The sequence below is a fragment of the Plecotus auritus genome (assembly GCF_963455305.1).
Source record: "Plecotus auritus genome assembly, chromosome: 3".
Lineage (NCBI taxonomy): Eukaryota > Metazoa > Chordata > Mammalia > Chiroptera > Vespertilionidae > Plecotus > Plecotus auritus.
Window position 1 is genome coordinate 222,996,961 of NC_137772.1, and position 19,810 is coordinate 223,016,770.

The 19,810-nt window shown below is 54.3% G+C and overlaps 1 protein-coding gene across 4 annotated transcripts; it reads right to left on the bottom strand.

The window, feature by feature from the left end:
• Positions 1 to 849: 849 nt before the first annotated feature.
• On the bottom strand, positions 850 to 10,105 carry POLR3H (RNA polymerase III subunit H). Of its 4 annotated transcripts, XM_080661515.1 has the most exons (8): positions 10,037 to 10,105; positions 9,620 to 9,903; positions 9,031 to 9,087; positions 6,378 to 6,474; positions 4,641 to 4,727; positions 4,067 to 4,130; positions 2,472 to 2,673; positions 851 to 1,387 (listed from the first exon to the last, which is right to left on the bottom strand). In XM_080661515.1, the coding sequence occupies exons 2-8, from the start codon at positions 9,728 to 9,730 to the stop codon at positions 1,334 to 1,336; spliced, it is 672 nt and encodes a 223-aa protein (XP_080517641.1). In that variant the 5' UTR covers positions 9,731 to 9,903; positions 10,037 to 10,105; the 3' UTR covers positions 851 to 1,333. The 4 variants fall into 4 exon arrangements, with proteins under 4 accessions (XP_080517642.1, XP_080517641.1, XP_080517643.1 ...); XM_080661517.1 differs by lacking the exon at positions 9,031 to 9,087 and having other exon boundaries at positions 10,037 to 10,089; XM_080661514.1 differs by having other exon boundaries at positions 9,620 to 10,044.
• Between the last annotated feature and the right edge of the window lie 9,705 nt (positions 10,106 to 19,810).

Genomic DNA, 19,810 nt, shown 5'->3' on the forward strand with positions numbered 1-19,810 from the left:
AGACTCCCCACTTCTCCCTCCTTTCCAGGTGGGCCCTGGTGGCACTGTGCCAGACTCCTGTACCACTGCCTCCCCTTCCACTGGACATTCAGTCCTCCAAACACAGGTGGGCACAGGCCACCCTGTCCAGGGTCACAGCTCGTCCATGATGCACACTCCTGGCCCTCCGCAGGAGGCAGTGGCAGGCACCTATTCCACAGCTGCTCCTCCCCCTGGAGCCACACCTGCTGGCACTACCCACACCTCTGGTGCCATGTGTGGGCCAAAAGGGCAAGGGCAGGGGGCCCCTTCACCTAGATTTACCACAAAACCAGTGTCCTGGTCCCAGCAGAAGTGGGTGAACGTGGCAGAACCATTCTGAATAAAAAATGGGTACTTGCCCTCATGCCAGGATCTGGGGGTCCGCAGCAGACCCACAGGGTGTTCCTGTTGTGGCCATGGTCTGAGAGTGACAGCTGTCCCCAAGCTTCCTGCTATACTGATGGGAGGAAGGGGATGACACAGCTGGTCACCAGTCCTCAACTCGAGCCCGCAAAGCCCATGGCCTCCACCTTCCACATGTTAGTGGGAAGGAAGGTGCTTGTCCCTTAATCCTCACTCTTCTCGGTAACTGATAGCTCCATGGCCCAGGGCAGCTACCCCCGGCCAGCCTCTTGCTCCCTGTATTACCTTACAGAGCCACCAAGCTCAACCAGCCCAAAGCCTGGCCTGAGGCAGCCTGGATCTCAGCCCCCAATCCTGCCATTTGTGGGGGGCCGTCTCCACAAGTGATTTGAAGAGAGGAAGGACATGCTGTCCCAGCTGTGGCAACTCGACCTTAGGTTGTGACAGCAGCCAGTGAGACAGGTGGCTCCTCAACTGACGTTGCCATTGTTTATTTTTTAAAGTATATTTTATTGATTTTTCACAGAGAGGAAGGGAGAGGGATAGAGAGCTAGAATCATCGATGAGAGAGAAACATCAATCAGCTGCCTCCTGCACACCTCCCACTGGGGATGTGCCCACAACCAAAGTACACGCCCTTGACTGGAATCGAACCCGGGACCTTCAGTCTGCAGGCCAATGCTCTATCCACTGAGCCAAACCGGTTTCGGCGACGTTGCCGTTGTTTATTCAGTAAAGTCTGTCACTGAGAGCGGGACTTCTGGGAAGAGGAGCAATGCCGGATGGCAGGGAGGCCATGAGCCGGCAGGGCACTCCTGGCCCCACCGGTAGCTCCCTGCTGTAGACGCTGCAGACTGCTGCTCGGCATCTGGGCTGCTGCTGGCTTCGGCCACCTCCCGAGGCTGGAGTAGGGCCTGCGACTGGGCTGGTCCACCGTCCAGCACCAGGGCTAACTGCTAGTCCACCAGGAGAGAAGGCCCAGGCCTGGCTCACTAATGGATCCCTGCCGGGAGGAGAGAGAACGGGCACATTTCATTTACCTTTGGGGCTTGAGCCAATTCAAGAGGCAAAAGGAGCCCTTTGTTCAGGGTACCCAGCAGGCCCAGCGCTCCCAGCTGGCATGTGAGCACGCACAGCCAGACTCCCCTCCTGCCCCAACTTCTAAGGCCGGTAAGGAAAGCTAGTTTACTAAGGACACTGCCTTGGCCCCAAGGCTATGGGGTAAGATCCTTCCTTGTCCCCAGGCCCGTCCAGAAGCACTTGCGGGGGAGTGTGCCCTCCCGAGCCACCTGTGGTCTCTTCCTGCCAGGAAGGCCTGGTAACCTTGAGCCCCAGCAGCCAAATACATGTAGGGGGATGCCCTGGGCCACCTGGGTTTCTGACTTTTGACCCAAAGTGTACAACCTGAGGCTGACATGACACCAGAAGACCCTGAAACCTACTTTTGTCACTGAGTTCATGAGGGTAAAAGGCTAAACCAGTGGTCGGCAAACTCATTCGTCAACAGAGCCAAATATCAACAGTACAACGATTGAAATTTCTTTGGAGAGCCAAATTTTTTTGAACTTCTCCTAACGCCACTTCTTCAAAATAGACTCGCCCAGTGGTATTTTGTGGAAGAGCCACACTCAAGGGGCCAAAGAGCCGCATGTGGCTCGCGAGCCGCAGTTTGCCGACCACTGGGCTAAACGAACCCAAGTCGGCTCTGGCTGGTCACAGCTTCCCTGTCACCTCAGGCCCGTGCTGGGTCTGGTGTGGGAGCAGCCCTGAGGGTCACCCTCCCTGAAGCCCCACCCATACTCGAGACCGACTCCTCCCAAGTCCCCTCCTTGGTTCTTCCGTTATCAGTGGCCATGTCATCAGGCTTGGCTGTCCCTCGCACCACACCGGCCTACACCTCCCCACAAGGATTACGGGCCCAGCCACAGAAACCCAAGCTCCCAGGGAGACATGACTGCCCAGGACCACACATGGCTGCACTCTGACCTGCTGTGGGAGGGGTTCCAGGAGCGGGACCCAGTCACCACGCAAAGAAGTAGCTCGCACACCACAGCCCCGGGGTTTCGGCAGCACATGCAACATCTCACCACAAGCGTGTACGGGGCCTCCTTCTTCGGCGGCTCCTCACTGGTAGAGGCCACCTCGGCGGAGCTGGGCCCAGTGGGGGACGTGTCCACAAAGCTCTCATCCACCACCCGGAAGCGGATCTCCTCGCCGGTGTCCATGTACAGGTCGTGTGCTCCTTCCTCCGTCTCATACTCCCACACCCACACCTGCTCGGCATCGTCGCTGGGCAGGGCGCAGGTCAAGGCAACAACCGGACTGTGGGGGAGTTCCTGAGGGTTGGGGGTTCCTCCCACAGAACCTCCCCCCGTCCCCGAAAATCCAATCCCAGATTGAGTTCACTCTGGCTGGCAGGCGGTCTGGGCCCGAGGAGAGGAGCAGGAGCAGTCTGGGAACTCGGGGGCCCCTACCAAGCACCCACAGGCTCCCGCAGGTCATCAAAGCAAGGAGGAGGCTTGAGAGCGGAGTTGGAGTTCGCCTCTCAAGACGGGAATGACCATGGCCAGCTGCTGCCTGGGGTCCCCCCTGCCGGATCCAACTCGGTCTGTGCATCCTCTGAGGCCAACTGCCAAGTGCAGAATCAGCCCCACCACCCGCCAGCTGTGACCTGGGGTCAGGCCCCACCTCTCAGGGTATCCATCTATAAAATGGGGGCTGTAGCAAGGCCCACCTCACAGGGTGTGGTAAAGGTAAACATGGAAAGTGCTTCCACAGGACCCACTGGTCAGCCCTCAGTGTTAGCTAAAGCTGTCCTGTGCTCTGTGCACCGTGCGAGTCCACACCCCTCTCCATTCACACCCCTCCATCGCACCTTGGACACTGACCAGGCAGTGCAAGGGCTTTCCCAGTTTTCAAGGGGTTGATGGTGGGAGGTCACGTGCCTGAGGGCCCACAGCTGGTGAGAGCACCAGTGGTGTTGGGTCAGGTTTTCTGACGAATTCTGGAATCACACGCTGGCCCTGGCCCTGGCCCTGGCCCTGGCCCTGGCCCTGGCCGAGCTCTGTCTGCTGAACCACTGGAGCCACACTGCCCTCTAGTGGCAGCCGTGGGGTCCTGCCTCTCCTGTGCCAGGTCCTGCACTGGGATCATAGGTACAGTCATGACAGGATAGGGTCCCTCCTAGTGAGCAGTGGGGTCCCTTCAGGGAGGATGCACAGAAACAGACACCTGCAGTGCAGCGGGCGAGGGCCGGGACAGGGAGACCAGCAGAGGGCAACAACCCAGCCCAGGACCCTCAGTCAAGCCGTCCAGTGCTAGCTGATGCTACCCCCTTACAGACCAGGAGGAGGGGAGAGGAGCCAGTCAGGGCAAAGTTCTCAAGGGAAATTATCTTTGCGATGATTCCTGCAGGGACACCTAAGCCAAGTGAACCGGGAGTGAGCAGTATCCTGCCTACAGTATACAACTTACACAGCCAGGCCTGGCAGCCCAGAGGCACAGGCCTGGGGCATCATGGTCAGTGGGGAAGCACGGGCAGGTCGGTGCTTCCAGAACACAAGCACAGCTGGCGGGTGGGCAGAGGCCGGCAGCTTCAGACCCCAAGACCCAGGCCACACCATGGAGTGAGGACCGTCTTTCAGAGGCCCGAGCTCTGGGCACTTTAACGTTGGGAGGATACAACTTAGCTGGCTGCTGCAGTGACTCGGGGGGGATGAGGATGTCGTCGAAGAACCCTAGAGAGACTGGAAGTGACAGCGTGGGACAGGGCTTACCATGGACAGTTCAACACTGAGGGGTCTGCCAACTCAAGCGGCAAGCCCCTTACTGTGTGCTGTCTATGGGGCAGATGTCATCATGGAAATGACCCCCCCAACCTGGGAGTCCCACGTGGGCCTCTGCCTATACCACTCACACACCCCGAGCAGCCACCGCACACGACATGGACCGGTGGGTGCTGACCACCCTGAGTCACCTCCGCCCGCTCCAGACCCCCTGAGGCCCTGAGGTCCCGTCTCATGGTGAAGCTCACAGCGCTGAGGTCCTCGCCGCTACATGAACGCAAGAGGGGCTGAATATTCTCGCTCTCCCCGGGAAGATTCTACTTCTATATCTGACCCCTCCCCTGACCACGGGGCCTAGCACAGAAGCTAAAGGGAGGCCATCTGGCCTGGCCACTGCCCCAGCCACTCCCCCCACCCCCCGCCCACTTCCTGTGCTCCCAGGTGTCCTCTGAGGAGTCAGGCCACCATTACCGTGCACTCCCTCGGGGCTGCAGCCTTTGATCTTTCCAATCAGAATCTCGTCCAGGAACGGATGGAACACCACATAGCGGAAATGAACTGCAAAGGAGAGCATGTCAGTGACCCATCTGCGGGATGGCTGCTTCTACCAGGGCAGCCCCCATTCGCCAGCACACTGACCCAGAGGCCCCATAGCTGCTCCAGGAACCTGCCCAGCAGTCCCCTCAGGAGTCCCCCTGTGGGCCCAGCCCCCGCAGCTGAGTCAGAGGGACCCTCACGCCGTCCCCTGCAAGGTCCCCTGCTTGGTCCTCATAAGAGGCCAGCAGCAGTGGCCCTGGATCTGAGAGCTGGCTCCAAATCCATCAGATGAGTCACACCTGAGTCCCTCTAGTGCAGTGGTTCTCAACCTTTCTAATGCCGCGACCCTTCAATACAGTTCCTCATGTTGTGGTGACCCCCAACCATAAAATTATTTTCATTGCTACTTCATAACTGTCATTTTGCTACTGTTATGAATCGTAAATATCTGTGTTTTGCCCTAGCTGGTTTGGCTCAGTGGATAGAGCGTCGGCCTGCGGACTGAAGGGTCCCAGGTTCGATTCCGGTCAAGGGCATGTACCTTGGTTGCGGGCACATCCCCAGTAGGAGGTGTGCAGGAGGCAGCTGATCAATGTTTCTAACTCTCTATCCCTCTCCCTTCCTCTCTGTAAAAAAGCAATAAAATATATTTTAAATATATATATATACCTGTGTTTTCCGATGGTCTTAGGCTCTACAGCAGTGGTCCTACCATTGGCCTGAATACCCAGGGCTAAAATGTAAGTATGAGGCTGCCCCCTGCTGGCCACTGAGTGATTATCTCAATCTCACCATGTCAGCTGTCATGCTACTACTGCCCAGAGAGGCTGGGTAACCTGCTCCGAGTCACACAGCTATCCTGCCCTGTTCTGCCATGGGGAGACTCCAAGTCTTTCTGGACCACCAGACAGGGCCATGTGGTTGAATCTGCCTTCCTCAGACAGGATTAACCCCTGACACAGGATCCTGCCACCAGCACCCTCAGCTGCCAAGGGACAGCAAGGCCCACGAGCCCCAGCTCTCTGCCAGGCTGCCTCCTCGCGGCTCCATGGGGCAGGAAGGCTTGGGGGAAGGAGAGGGGCAGCGGGCAAACCCACCGTGTCTGTGAGGAGGCAAAGGGACATCTAAGCCATCATGAAGATTTATATGTCCTCATGGGACCTCATGGAGAGCAAATGAGGGCAGCCACGGGTCACTTACCCACAGGATGGAAAAACCCCGTCCCCCACATGACACATCAGTTCAGCTCACTAAATCCCCACGGAGCCTCTACCAAGTCTGTGCCAGGCCGGTTTGGGCACTGGACATGGGGCGGGCAGGACAGTACGATCCCGTGCCCAGGGAGCACCATTTGGAGCAACCACATCCAAAAGCACATGGTGAGCCACCCAGAGGCACAGACTGGGAACCCTGGGCGGCCCACTGTGCGACGGGTGGTATTCCGCCTCAAAGGAATGAAGCGCTGACACATGCTCCAACATGGACGGCCCTCGCGGCCTTGAGAATTTCTTACAGATAAGGAAACTGAGGCCCAGAGAGAAGATTCTGCCCGTCAGTCAATTCCAGGCAGTCAGAACTTGGCCCCAGGTCTCCCAACCCCCAGACCAGGACTCCCACCCCCGAAAACTGAGCCTCAGGAGAGCCAGTGCCCCAGGAGAAGAGGGTACCCACCTTTGGTGTGCGACGCACCATCCCCAGGAAACACGTAGGCATCCTCCAGCTTGGTGATGTCGAACAGACAGATGCAGAGTCCCACGTTGTACACGACCTATGTGCATCAATGTACACACACACACACACACACACACACACACACACACACACTCGGTGACCCCAGGCCCAGCTCCAGGCATCTCTTTTGAGGCCCACCACCTCAAGGCAGGTATAATCACCCCGTTTTACAGCTGGAGACGAGTTGGGGTCCTGCCTACAGTAAGCACAGATAAGGAACCTCAGAAGGAGGTGGAGCTCTGGAAAGAACAGGGTCTTTGGTGACAAGGCAGATCCAGGTTACAGTGTGACCTCCAAGGTCATCTCTCTGAGCCTTGGTTTCCCCATCTGCAAAAATGGACTTACCAGGTCGCAGGGTTGTTGAATAGAGAGAATGGATGGGAAACCCCTACCCAGTACCTGGCTCACATGCTACAAATAATAATCAGTCAAGGATCACTATTATTACTAGTAGGGATAGTGGTAGGGGAACCCCTGGTTAAACCTACACTTTCCAAGGTCCCCAAGTCCAGGCTAGAGCTCATAGCTCGGTGAACATCAGAACCACAACTAATCTCTGTTCTGCTTACAAAGTCTCAGATACACAGACAAGGCCACAGGGATCGAGGCTGGCAGAGTGACACGTGGCCAAGGTCCCAGAGAACAGCCCATGCCCCACCCCCACCCCATGGTGCTCCAAACAACTGGCCGCTTGCTTGGTGTCTGCTAATCTGCCACCAGCATCATCACCTCCCAATGAGAGACCTTGCAGGACGGTTCAAGGATTAGCAAGAAGCGCACAGAACTCGGAGTCCTAGCCAGACCTCACCACCGTGAGGCAAAGTCCAGCACAAGCTCTCTGCCCTTCGCTAGACCATGAACCTCCCTGTTGGGCCTCCTCTCAAATGACTCAATGATTCAAATATAGAGCCTTAGCCAGTTTGGCTCAGTGGATAGTGTCGGCCTGAGGACTGAAGGGTCCCGGGTTCGATTCCGGTCAAGGGCACATGCCCGGGTGCGGGCTCGATCCCCAGTAGGGGGTGTGCAGGAGGCAGCCAATCAATGATTTTCTCTCATTGATGTTTCTCTCTCTCTCCCTCTCCCTTCCTCTCTGAAATCAATAAATATATTTTAAAAAGTATATATACTTTCAACAATAAGGAATTTTTTAGAAAGTGCATATATATAAAGACTTGTCTCATGCTGGCTGGTGTGGCTCAGCTGGTTGAGTGCTGTCCCATGCACCAAAAGGTTACCGGTTCAATTCCCAGTCAGGGCACACGCCTGGGTTGCAAGCTGGACCCCAGTAGGGGGCATGCAATCAATGTCTCCCTCTCATAAGGATGTTTCTCTCTCTCCCTTCCTCTATCTCTAAAAATCAATAAAAACATATTTGAAAAACAGAAAGAAAGAGAGACTTGTCCCAACAGGTCCCTAAAGGACCCATGCCACAAAGGGACTACATTCCATTCTTGGACTTTGCACACCTTCTCTCCACCATGATCACACTTCATCCCCACAGGCCCCTGGCTTTTGACATCACGAAGTCAGCAGAAGCCATCCACCAAGGGCTCCAGGAGTTCTCTCCACCACCACCAACTCCCTAGATCTGCACACCCCTCTGTGAGCTCAGCCTCTGTGGAAGGGACCTGCTTTCTGTCTAAAGCCAGCCAGCCTTCCCCTTGCAGGCTCCTCCCCACCTGCTGTTCCACAGATGAACACCAAACCCCATCAAGTCCCATCGGCCCTGTGCAGCCTGGCCCCTGCCCAGGCCACACCAGCCTCCTCCATGCCTTGAAGGTACAGTATTTCCTCCAAAGGTCCCATGCTGTTTCCTCTTTCGGCACAGCCCCTCCCCTAACGAATCCTCTCGTTAGCTCCCCCTTTCCCTAACAAAGCAACTCTCCCTCACTGTAGAAGTTCCTTTCTTCCACAGGCTGTGAACCCCTGTCCTTCACAGCGTTTTCCTCAACTTGTCATCACACTCAATTGTGGAATCCTCTCATTCTCATCTGCTTTCCCCACCACACTACAGGGCAGAACCTTGTCTGTGTCATTCATTCCATCAACAGACAATTACGGACATCTACTCTGTGCCAGACTCTGCCTAATATGGGGGAGATACTGGGAGAAGAAAGAAGACAGACAAAGGCCCCTGCACTCATGGAGAGGAAAAGAGAAAAACAGTAACCCACTAAACAAACAAGAAAATAGCCTACAGAAACTGAAGTGTTAAACTGGTTTGGCTCAGTGGATAGAGCGTCGGCCTGCGGACTCAAGGGTCCCAGGTTCGATTCCGGTCAAGGGCATGTGCCTTGGTTGCGGGCACATCCCCAGTGGGAGGTGTGCAGGAGGCAGCTGATTGATGTTTCTCTCTCATCGATGTTTCTAGCTCTCTCTCCCTCTCCCTTCCTCTCTGCAAAAAAAAAAAAAAAAAAAAAAAAAAAAAAAAAAAAAAATCAATAAAATATATTAAAAAAAAGAAACTGAAGTGCTAAGGAGAGGGATATGTCACAGAATAACTGAGGAGGGAGGGTTACTGCAGAACAGGCAGCAACTCTCCGGCGAGCTGGCACTAAGGCCCATAGGCCTGGCACATAGAAGGTGCACAAACCTCCTGACCATCCATCTTCACAAAAGCAATGCACGGTTGGACGGAAATTATTATTTTCTTTTTAAAAAAATACATTTTTATTGATTTCAGAGAGAAGGGAGAGGGAGAGAGAGAGAGAGAAACATCAATGATGAATCACTGACTGGCTGCCTCCTGCACGCCCCACACTGGGGATGGAGATCACAACCCAGGCAGGTGCCCTGACCAGGAATCGAACCGTGACCTCCTGGTTCATAGGTCGATGCTCAACCACTGAGCTATACCGGCCGGGGCAGCAATTATTATTTCGATTTTACAAAGGGAACCCGAGGCCCAGAGTGTGAACCCAAGATTGCAAAGTAACTTGGGAAGTGTGGAATCTCGCACTTCGCAGTTACAAGGGCCTTTCTCAAACCAGATTTCCTTTTGGTTCCCTCCGACATCCTTGTGGGGAAAGGACTGCCATGTACAGGTGAGAAAACCAGTTCTAAGATAAGCTTCTTGCCCAAGGCCAAAGTTTGGCATGACCGACGCCAGGCCCGCAGCATGCGGGTGGGCAGCGCGGGCCCTCCCGCGCCCAGGCTTACCCGCGACCCCGTCGGCCCAGTACCTTGTTGGCCAACTTCTTATTCAGTTCCTCGGCGATGGAGTCGTTGAGCTTCCTCTCAAACTGCCACGGGGGGATCCGCACAGTGTCCACCATCTCCACCAAGACGAACATCCTGGCCTGCGCTGGGGGCTCTGGGAACCGGAGGGTCAGTCACGCACTTGGGCCTGGGGCTGTGGGGTTCCCGAGCCCCTGCCGTCCTGTCCCAATCGCTGAGACAACCCTCTGGCCGGCAATATGGCTGCGCGGTAGGGGGTGCGGTGTCCCGTGCGGAGCATATTCCGCTACTGCAAAGGGAGGAAACAAACTCAGCGCGAGGGGAACTCTGTCCAACGTGAAGCGAACGTGCCCGCGTCGCGCCGCGCTGCCCAGCCCCGACTCCCAACCACACGCCACGCGCCGCCGCCGCGCACCACGCACCCACACGCAGCCGGCGGTCGCACGACTTCGGGCGAGATTCCGAATCCTATGGCTTCCGGAAAACCGACCAATAAGAAGCCTGTGCCCGCCCCTCGACCTGGGGCGGCGCTGCCTACTGGCTCCTTCGCGGAGCGGGGTGAGGCGGGGCCTAGATGGGATGGGGCGGGGCCTATACTGCCTTCTCCACGCTCAACTGTCAACCCTTACACAACGCTATCTGGTTGCTAGGCGACCTCAGTGCCACCAGGCCGCTCTTGCCAGTGCCATACTCTCCTTGCTGGCCTCAGGCTGTCTTCTGCTTTGTAGTCAGAGTGATTCCTTCAAAACGCAAACACAATATACTACTTACCCTTCAGAACTCTGGACACGGGGAGAATTGACTGGAAAGAGACAGGCAGGACCTTTCTGGGGTGATAGAAATGATGTGTCTTGCCCTAGTCGGTTTGGCTCAGTGGATAGAGTGTTGGCCTGCGAACTGAAGGGTCCCGGGTTCGAGTCCGGTCAAGGCACATGCCCGGGTTGCGGGCTAGATCCCCAGTACAGGGCGTGCAGGAGGCAGCCAATCAATGGTTCTCTCTCATCATTGATATTTCTCTCTCTCTCTCCCTCTCCCTTCCTCTCTGAAATCAATAAAGAGAAAAAAAGAAATGATGTGTGCCGAAACAGGTTTGGCTCAGTGGATAGAGCGTCGGCCTGCGGACTGAAAGGTCCCAGGTTCGATTCCGGTCAAGGGCATGTACCTTGGTTGCAGGCACATCCTCAGTGGGAGGTGTGCAGGAGGCAGCTGATCGATGTTTCTAGCTCTCTATCCCTCTCCCTTCCTCTCTGTGAAATATCAATAAAATATATTTTTAAAAAAAAAAGAAATGATGTGTCTTCTTTTAGGTGGTGGTTATACAGATGTATACAATTTTCAAAACTCATGGAACTCAACACTTAGGATCTTTGCATTTATTTTAGGCCAATTACATCTCATTTGAAAAGTGGTAATATGTTGGGACCGAAAAACCACCTCAGAGCTTCTCACTGGACTAATAATAAAGTCCAAACCCTTATGGTAGCTCACAAGGCCCTGATGGATCTTCTTGCTCATACCCACACCTCCACTTTCTCTTTCCCCCACTTTCCAGTCTCCCTCATCTTGATCTGATAGCTAGCTTGGGCTTAAGCTAAGAGAATTCAGTAACTTGTCCAAGATCAGGGGCTGCTAAGTCTAAACCTCTCCAGGGGTGGGGAGTCTTTTTTCTGTCAAGGACCATTTGGATATTTATAACATCATTCCCGGGCCACACAAAGTATCAACTTAAAAATCAGCCTGTTATATTTGGTCAAACATTTAATTAACTCACCCCTAACGCCTTGGCTGGGCCAGACCACATTATTTTGAGGGCCTCCCACGGCCTGAGGGCCAGATGTCCCCCACTCCTGCTCTACACTAGGCTGCCTCTAAAGTTGGTGGGTTGTGAAAATATACTGTAGTGTGTTATAACCAAATAAAAATTTGAGAACTTACCAAGAGCCTTTGGGTAGTTGATAGGTGCACTGAGAAATGCATGCTACTTTAATTTGCTGATTTTACACATATCGAGCTCTCTCTGTGAGACGGGCTGCAATGGTACTGAATTTGACCTTCCCTGCATCCATAGTTTTATGTATAGGTCTGTCTGCCTCTCCTAGGATTTGAGCTACTTGAAGACAGGGGGAAATGCTACTTCTGCTTTTTATGCCCACAATCCCCTACCATCTTCCTTAGGAGGCATTCAGTGAAAGTGTTTAGGAGATTATATTATTTCTCTCAAATCTTCCCTCTTCATTCTATTCCCACAGCTACTGCCCTGGTTCAGGCCTCTTCATTGTTCCCCTGTAGCTTAGCCGCATACCCAGCTCCCAGCCTTATTCTCTCCTGCAAGCAGCTGCCACTGTCACAAAAGTCTTCCCTCGTGAATATCCTTTACCCCACAGAAACGTCTGGATTGAACCCAGCCATCCCCTCCAACCTCACCTCCCTTCTGTTCTCCAGCCCCAGGATGGAAGCAGTTCTTTTATAGCCCTGCCTCCATCACTTCTTTTTTTTATATATATATATTTTATTGATATTTTACAGAGAGGAAGGGAGAGGGATAGAGAGCCAGAAACATCGATGAGAGAGAAACATCGATCAGCTGCCTCCTGCACACCTCCCACTGGGGATGTGCCCGCAACCAAGGTACATGCCCTTGACCGGAATCGAACCCGGGACCCTTCAGTCCGCAGGCCGACGCTCTATCCACTGAGCCAAACCGGTTTCGGCTCCATCACTTCTTTACCTGGAAAACTTTTATTCATCCACTAAAACCCAGGCCCTGGCTAGCAAGCTCAGTTGGTTCGAGTGTTGTCCCGATACACCAAGGCGGTGGGTTTGATCCACAGTCAGGGCTCATACAAGAATCAACCAATGAATGCGTAACTAAGTGGAATAACAAACAGATGTTTCTTTCTCTCTGTCTCTCCCCCAAAACAAAAACAAAAACGAATGCAACGTCTTTCTCATTCATTCATTCTTTCAACATATTGTCTAGCTGTTGGAGATCCAGTGGGAAAGAACTAGGCCCCTGGCCCAACTTCAGCTCAGAGGGGTTGGAGGGAGAACAGAGAAAGAGAATTTGAAGCTCTCGGAAAATCAGAAGTATTTTAGCTGATTCATAGGGAAGATGAGAACTGGAGAGATTAGAGACCTAGACATGGACCAGATCACAAGGGCCTTATCATTATACTATAAACTTTTAATTCTCACAACAGTCTAAAAGGTGGAGGTTGTTATTACTATCATTATTAATTTATCTGTCATTTCTCATTCTCCTTTATGTTATTATCTCATTTTGCCTCAGCGAAGGCAGAGAGGTTAAGTAGGTCTTTAAGGTCACAGAGCTGATGATTGCAGAGCTGGGATTCAGGCTCCAGAGCCCCTATCCTACCCACTGGACTGTTCTTCTAGGACATTAGCCAGAGGGCAGCAAAGGGAAGCCTTAGAAGGTTAGAGCAGCCCTAGCCAGTTTGGCTCAGTGGATAGAGTGTCGGCCTGCAGAATGAGAGGTCCCAGGTTCGATTCCATCAAGGGCACATGTCCAGGTTGCAGGCTTGATCCCCAGTAGGGCTCGTGCAAGAGGCAGCCAATCAATGATTCTCTTATCATTGATGTTTCTATCTCTCCCTCTCCTTTCCTCTCTGAAATCAACACACACACACACACACACACACACACACACACACACACACACTAGAAGCCCAATGCACGAATTTGTGCACCTTGAAAGGGCGGGTCTCAGCCCATCCTCCGCACCCCTGCCTGGCCCCTCCCACCACAGCTCGAGGTCCCCTGTCTGCTGGCAGCCCTGCTCCCACCGCTCCCACTGCCACTTCCACATGCTGATGGTGCTGGCCCCGCTTGCACCCGCTAACGGTGCAGAGCGATTGGGGCCGGTGCCAGCAGTGGGTACAAGCAGAGGCTGCTGCCCCGATCGCCCCTCAGGAGCAGGGGAAAGTGGAGACGCCCTCAGGAGTGTTCAGGAGCGGCACCAGGCACCGGCAGTGGGTGTGAGTGGCGGCTCCGGTGCTGGCAGCAGCAGATGCGAGTGCTGGGCGGGACCACGGCACATGGGAGCAAAGAATTTTCAGTAACCACCACTGGCTCACCCCGATGACAGCGACTGGTGCCCCGCCTTGCTCTGGTGCCCCCACTCACCATCCCACTGTGGCCAACGCCTGCCATGTTCTGCACACGCCCCCTGGTGGTCAGCGCACACCATAGCAACCGGTTGTTTGGTTGTTCTGGTTGTTCCACCATTCGGTCTATTTGCATATTAGCCTTTTATTATATAGGATTATATATATATATATATATATATATATATATATATATATGTATGTATGTATATATATATATATATATATATATACACACACACACACACACACATACATGTATATATATATTAAAAAAGAAGGTTAGAACAGGTAAATGACACAGTGACACATCAGCTGGATGGACAGTGGATGGGAAGGGGCTAGGATGAAGACAAGAAGACCAGGGAGGAAGTTATTGGATGACTCCTATAAGAGAAGGCCCCTGGCAGGGCTGGTAGCCCTGGAGAGTGAAGTTGGGCAGAGTCCAGAGGTCTTCAGGGGGCGATCGCATCCATAAGGTGAATGACCTGGGGACAGAAGTGGGGGAGCCAATCCCTGAGGGCTTTAGCCACGAGCTGGGGGGTGGGTCTTTCATAGAGATGGGAACCTGGAGGAGGGCCAGGCTGGGGGATGGGGCAGGGCCGGCATTGCAGACTTGAGTGTCTTGGATTCCCGGGCTTCTTTCACGGTGTTCAGCTCACAGGACTGTAACAGGGATTTGTTGGCACGTTTGGTTTCCTCATTAGTAAAAAACAGGGACCAGCTTCTTTATTAATTCTCTGCATCATTCCATGGAGGACTGGAGGTGGCTTACAAAACACACAAAGACTTAGTCTGCAGGGTCCTGGCCAGCAGAGGACTTCTTTGTCATGTCCCTCTACACCCTCTGGGCCTAATCCTATGCCTGGCCATGGTCAGCGCTTGCAACTCTGTTATTTGCATGAACAAAAGGACAGCAAAAGAATCGCTCGGAGTGGAGGAGTGAGGGGGAGGTACGGCTGGGAAACTAATCCAGGAGGAGGAGGAGAGCCAAGCGTGTAGTCAGGGCCTGGAGTTCCCACGCCAGCACGCTAGCTGAGCAATCGTGCGGAAACCAATGAACCTCTCAGCACCTCAGCTGCCTCTGCAAAATGGAGATAATAATAGAACTGACCTCAAATGACCGCCCATCCCTGGGGGGCTGGGTAAAACTATGTACAGTATGTCACAGAATGAAATAATATGAAGCCATAAAAAAGGCTGAGCATGCTCTTTGTGTCCTGACATCGAATGCTATTCAGAATACATTGTTAAGTATTAACAAAGCCAGGCACCGAGCAGCGTGTATGGGATGTAACCGTTTGTGTCAAAAAGGGAGAAATATTAAAGTCACGGTCTGTGTGTGCGCGCGCACGTGTGTGTGCCTGGGCAGGCGTGCTCTGTGAGATCACACAAACACCTGATTGCACTGGTGGTCTCCAGGGTGGGGGTTGGGAGAGGGACAGGGGTAGGAGGGAGAATTTTTAACCAAATACCATTTGGAGTCTTTGATGTGTGGGATCATGGGACTATATTACCTACTCAAAAATGAGTAAAATTTACATTTTGAAAAGCAATTAAGATTTTTTTTTTCACTTCTTAAAAAAACACCTCTCCTGGCCCCCTTTCCCTGGAGCTAGTGCCCTATTTTCTGCTCCCTTTGCCAGCAAAACTGCTTGAAGGCATCGTCTGTGCTTGCTGTCTCCAAACCCCTCTTCAGCCTGCTCCAGTCAGGGTTGGGGCCCTACCTCTCAACCCACACTGCTCTCACGGCCACTAATGGTCTCCACATTGCCAGCAGATTCAGTGGGAATTCTCAGTCCTCATCAGAGGCATCCGTCCCGGCTGATCACTCCCTCCTCCTTCACACACTCCTTCCCCATGGCTCCCTGAAGCCAGGCTCCCCACCTCGCAGACTCCTCTCCCCACCTGGAAGCCCTGGGGGCTCAGGCCCACCTTTCAGTGGTCTGGAGGTCTGGACTCCGGCCTGCCTGCCGATCTCTTGGGGCCTCACCGCTTAAGGCAGCAACCAGGGCAGCTGGCTTCCCACGTGTCCATCCAGGGCCAACCCTCTCCCCAGCACCACGTTCACACATCCTGCCTCCTCCATCGCCCTGCAGCAACTCAAGCTGCTGGTCACCCCCGCCCCGAAACCTGCTTTTCTCCCAGTCTCCCCAGACTTCTCCCTTCTTCCAGTTGCTCAGCCACCACCTGGGAGTCATCCTTGACTCTCCTTTGTCTCTCACACCCCTGCGAACCCTTGAACCAATCCTGCTGCTTCTACCTCCAAAATGCACCCAGCTCCCAACCCCTCCCGAACACCTCCACTGCTACCCGTGGTCCCAGCCAGCCTCACCCTCACCTGGGCCTTTGCAGCAGCCTCCACCCTGATCATCTGTCTTCAGCTCCTCCTCGTCCCCTCCCCCACAGTCTGCATTCAACACTGACGCCAGAGAGATGCTGTTATAATATTGCTCAGAAAGTCTCAGTCCTCCTACCCAGACCCTGCAATGCTCCATCTCACACGGGGAAAAGCCTTCCGAGCGCTGGGGGGCCCCACCCCAAGATCCCTCTGACCGAGTGCCCATCCTCTGCCTGATTTCCTGACTCCTCACTCAGGACCTCGGCCTGCTGCTGTTCCCGCTCCCTGGAGCATTCTTCCTCTCACCGCCCTCCTGTCTTTTTTTTTTTTTTTTTTTTAATATCTTTTTATTGATTTTAGAGAGAAAGGGAGCGGGAGAGAGAGATAGAAACATCAATGATGAGAGAGAATCATTGATCACCTGACTCCTGCACGCCCCCTGCTGGGGACTGAGCCCACAACCCGGGCATGTGCCCTTGGTCAGAATCGAACCCGGGACCCTTCAGTCCCCAGGCTGACGCTCTATCCACTGAGCCAAACCGGCTAGGGCACCACCCTCACGTCTTCATCCCTCACCTCCTCCAAGTCCTTGCTTTAATGTCACTTCTGTGTCGGTGTCATTTTCCCCGACACACATATCCCCGTTTTAAACTGCGAAACAGCCCCCCTCCCTGCGGCCTCCCGCCCCAGCAGGTTTCTGCAGCATGCATCGCCTCCGACATATGGCACAGGCACTCATTAGGCCGCTTTCCTGCCTCCCCTCTTCACTGTGAGCGCCAGGTACACGGGGTGTCATCTGTTTTGTTCACTGACGATTCCCCAGTTCCAGGCACACAGCAAGCCCAGGACGAACACTTCTTGGAGGATTAGGGGAAAGGATGAAGAAAGCAACGAGGAGAACGTTTCGATTACCCATGGAAACAAACCAGGTGTGCAGGGTAGGCCCCGCTTCCCTGGATCTGGGCCCTCCAGGACTTTCTCCAGCTCCTCCAGGAGCGGAGCCTCGCAGGGACGGAGGGATGCCCTGGGGGGTGTCCGGACAGGCCCAGGATCCATTCTCATGGGGCACTTTTAAAATGCCCCTCCATGGCCCGGCCGGCATGGCGCAGTGGTTGAGCATCAACCTATGAACCAGGAGGTCACGGTTCGATTCCTGGTCAGGGTATGTGCCTGGGTTGCGGGCTCAATCCGGTGTGGGGCATGCCGGAGGCAGCCGATCAATGATTCTCTCTTATCATTAATGCTCTCTCTCCCTTCCTCTCTGAAATCAATAAAAACATACATTTAAAAAAATAATAAAAAAATAAATAAAACGCCCCTCCACGGAGGCCAAGGCACGGCTGGCGTGCCGCTGGGAATGGTGACTCCGGAAGGGGCCTAAGCAAAGTGTCCCAGGATGTTGCTCCGTGTTGGCTTGAGCCAAAACAACGGGCAGAGCGTCAACAGGTGTTTGTTGGGGCTACTGTGCATGAGGCCCCAAACAGGTTCGGGAGGTATGTCAGGCATTGCTAGCAAGAAGGTGAGGATGGAGCCCAGCCGCTGTTGCTCAGTGGTTGAGCGATGACCCATCAGGCAGGAAGTCACATTTCCATTCCCGGCCAAGGCACATGCCCGGGTCGCAGGCTTGATCCCCAGCAGGGATGTGCGGGAGGCAGCCGATCAATGATTCTCTCTCATCATTGATGTTTCTATCTCTCTCTCCCTCTCCCTTCCTCTCTGAAATCAATAAAAATATTTTTTTAAAAAAAACGAAGGTGAGGATGGAGGTGAGCCCTTAGTGTTGAGAAGGCTGGAGGCCCACAGCCCGGGGTGTGTGTGTGTACAGATGGCCAGTTGAAGCCTGGCTTACAGCCCACCCCAGCCCTGTGTCAGCTGGGGGTCAGCCTGGCTGCTCCAGCCCCAGGTCCTAGGGCAGGTACAGGGGAGGCCCAGGATGGGGACCCCTCGGGGCTCCCTCATTCTCCTGCCCGCACAATCGCACAATCATTCCCTAGGCAGGACTGCCCGATTGCCGGGGACACTAGAGGCAGAAGCATGTCCGCCTCCCTATTCCATTTCAGATGAGGAGAGGGCCTCTCGTCAGGCCCCCAAACCCTACACAACATGGTCCCTGCTCTTCTCCTCCCTGCTCCAGCCACATCAGTGACCTTAAGTTCCTTGAATATGTGGAGTTCTTCCTGCCTTTTCCCTCCTGCCTTTTTTTTTTTTTAAGTAAGAGAAAGTTTATTTAGAGTTACAGAGGCAAAAAGGGCCCTTGGAGCTTAGGAGAGAGAAAGGTGCAGGGGGTGGGGGGAGGGGGTCGAGGGGGAGGGGAAAGGTGCTTCCTAGCTTTTCACAAGGCTGGATCCTGGATCGTCTCACCCGTTGGGGTACAGGGCCCCTTCTCAGAGCATTCCTCTCCCAGCCTCCACTTCAGCAGCTGGACTCGGCTCTACTCGGCTCCTCGGTCTCCAATGGGTTGTCTCCAGAGCAGCGATTAGACGTTTGTTTGTTTGTGTACTTGCTGCTGTGTCTCTTCCTAGAGGAGACAGCTTTGTAAACTCAAGGAGGGTGTTTGTCTTATTCTCTGCTGTATTTGAGCCCTAGACCATCTGGCACATAGCAGGTAGTCAATAAGTATTTGTCACAAGTATAAACCAATGAACCGATCACGTGATCAGAGCTGCAGAAAAGGATCTTCTCAAAAAGGCAGTAGTGGGATTGCAGAGGATGACTGGGGGCGGGGAGGGGAGGAAGGAAGGACCACTCCGAGACACTGGGCAAAACCATTGGTGTGGGCTGCAGACGAGCGCCATGCGAGGGAGACGGGCACCGGGAACGGAAGGACATTTCAGAGGCAGTGTGGCAGCAGCGCAGGGGCTCTTTAAGTGGAAGCCAGAAGTCCTGCGTTTCCGTCCAGCTCCGTTGCCAGCTGTGTGATGCTGGGCCAGTTCCTTAACCTCTCTGTGCCTGGGTTTCCACATCCGTTAAGTGGCACCCACACCTTAGGGGCTGTGGATGCAAGGGTTATGCGGGTTCAAGGCCATGGTCGTCCAGCATGGCCCCGTGGGTGGGCTGGCGGTCAGGAACGGGCGGGACTTAGAATTCAGGTGGAAGTAATAGGGTTCCGGGGCTGCTGGGCGCTGACCCGCCTCTTTAGCTCCTCCAAGATGAGGGAGGCTTTCAAGGAGACGAGCTTTTGAATTCTCAGCTTCTCACAAAAATAGCCTCCCGGGCAGAGCCCCTGGCTGGAAGCAGATGATGCTTTGTTACTCGCTGCTGGTGGGTGGTGGGTGGCGCCAGGCTGCTCATTTCCTGAATGAACAGCTGTGCCCTCTCCCCCTCGTGGAGAATAATTGTGGCACTGCTTCCACCGGCCGGCCCCCTTCATTCACGCCTCTCCCGCTGCCTGGCAGCCCGCACATGCCTGCCAGCTGGTGGGGAGGAGCCTGGAGGAAGAAGGCTGGACATGAAGGGGTCGCTGCGCACCAGGCTCAGCTCCTCAGAACTGGCCCTCCAGGCCTTACCAGCCTCCTCCCTCTCCCCCTGGCACCCCAGAGCTCCAGCCCATCTGAGGGCCTCCCGACCACATGTCCTCTCTCTAGATTCTGGCAAGGCTGGCCCCTTGTCAGTTGGGGCTCAGTTTAAACATCATCACCCTGGAGAAGTCCTCCCTGGCCACTCCCCTCTGCTGGCCGTTGGTTTGCCATCCATGCCGGGCCACCAGCAGCCAAGGCCAGTGCTGAGGGGAG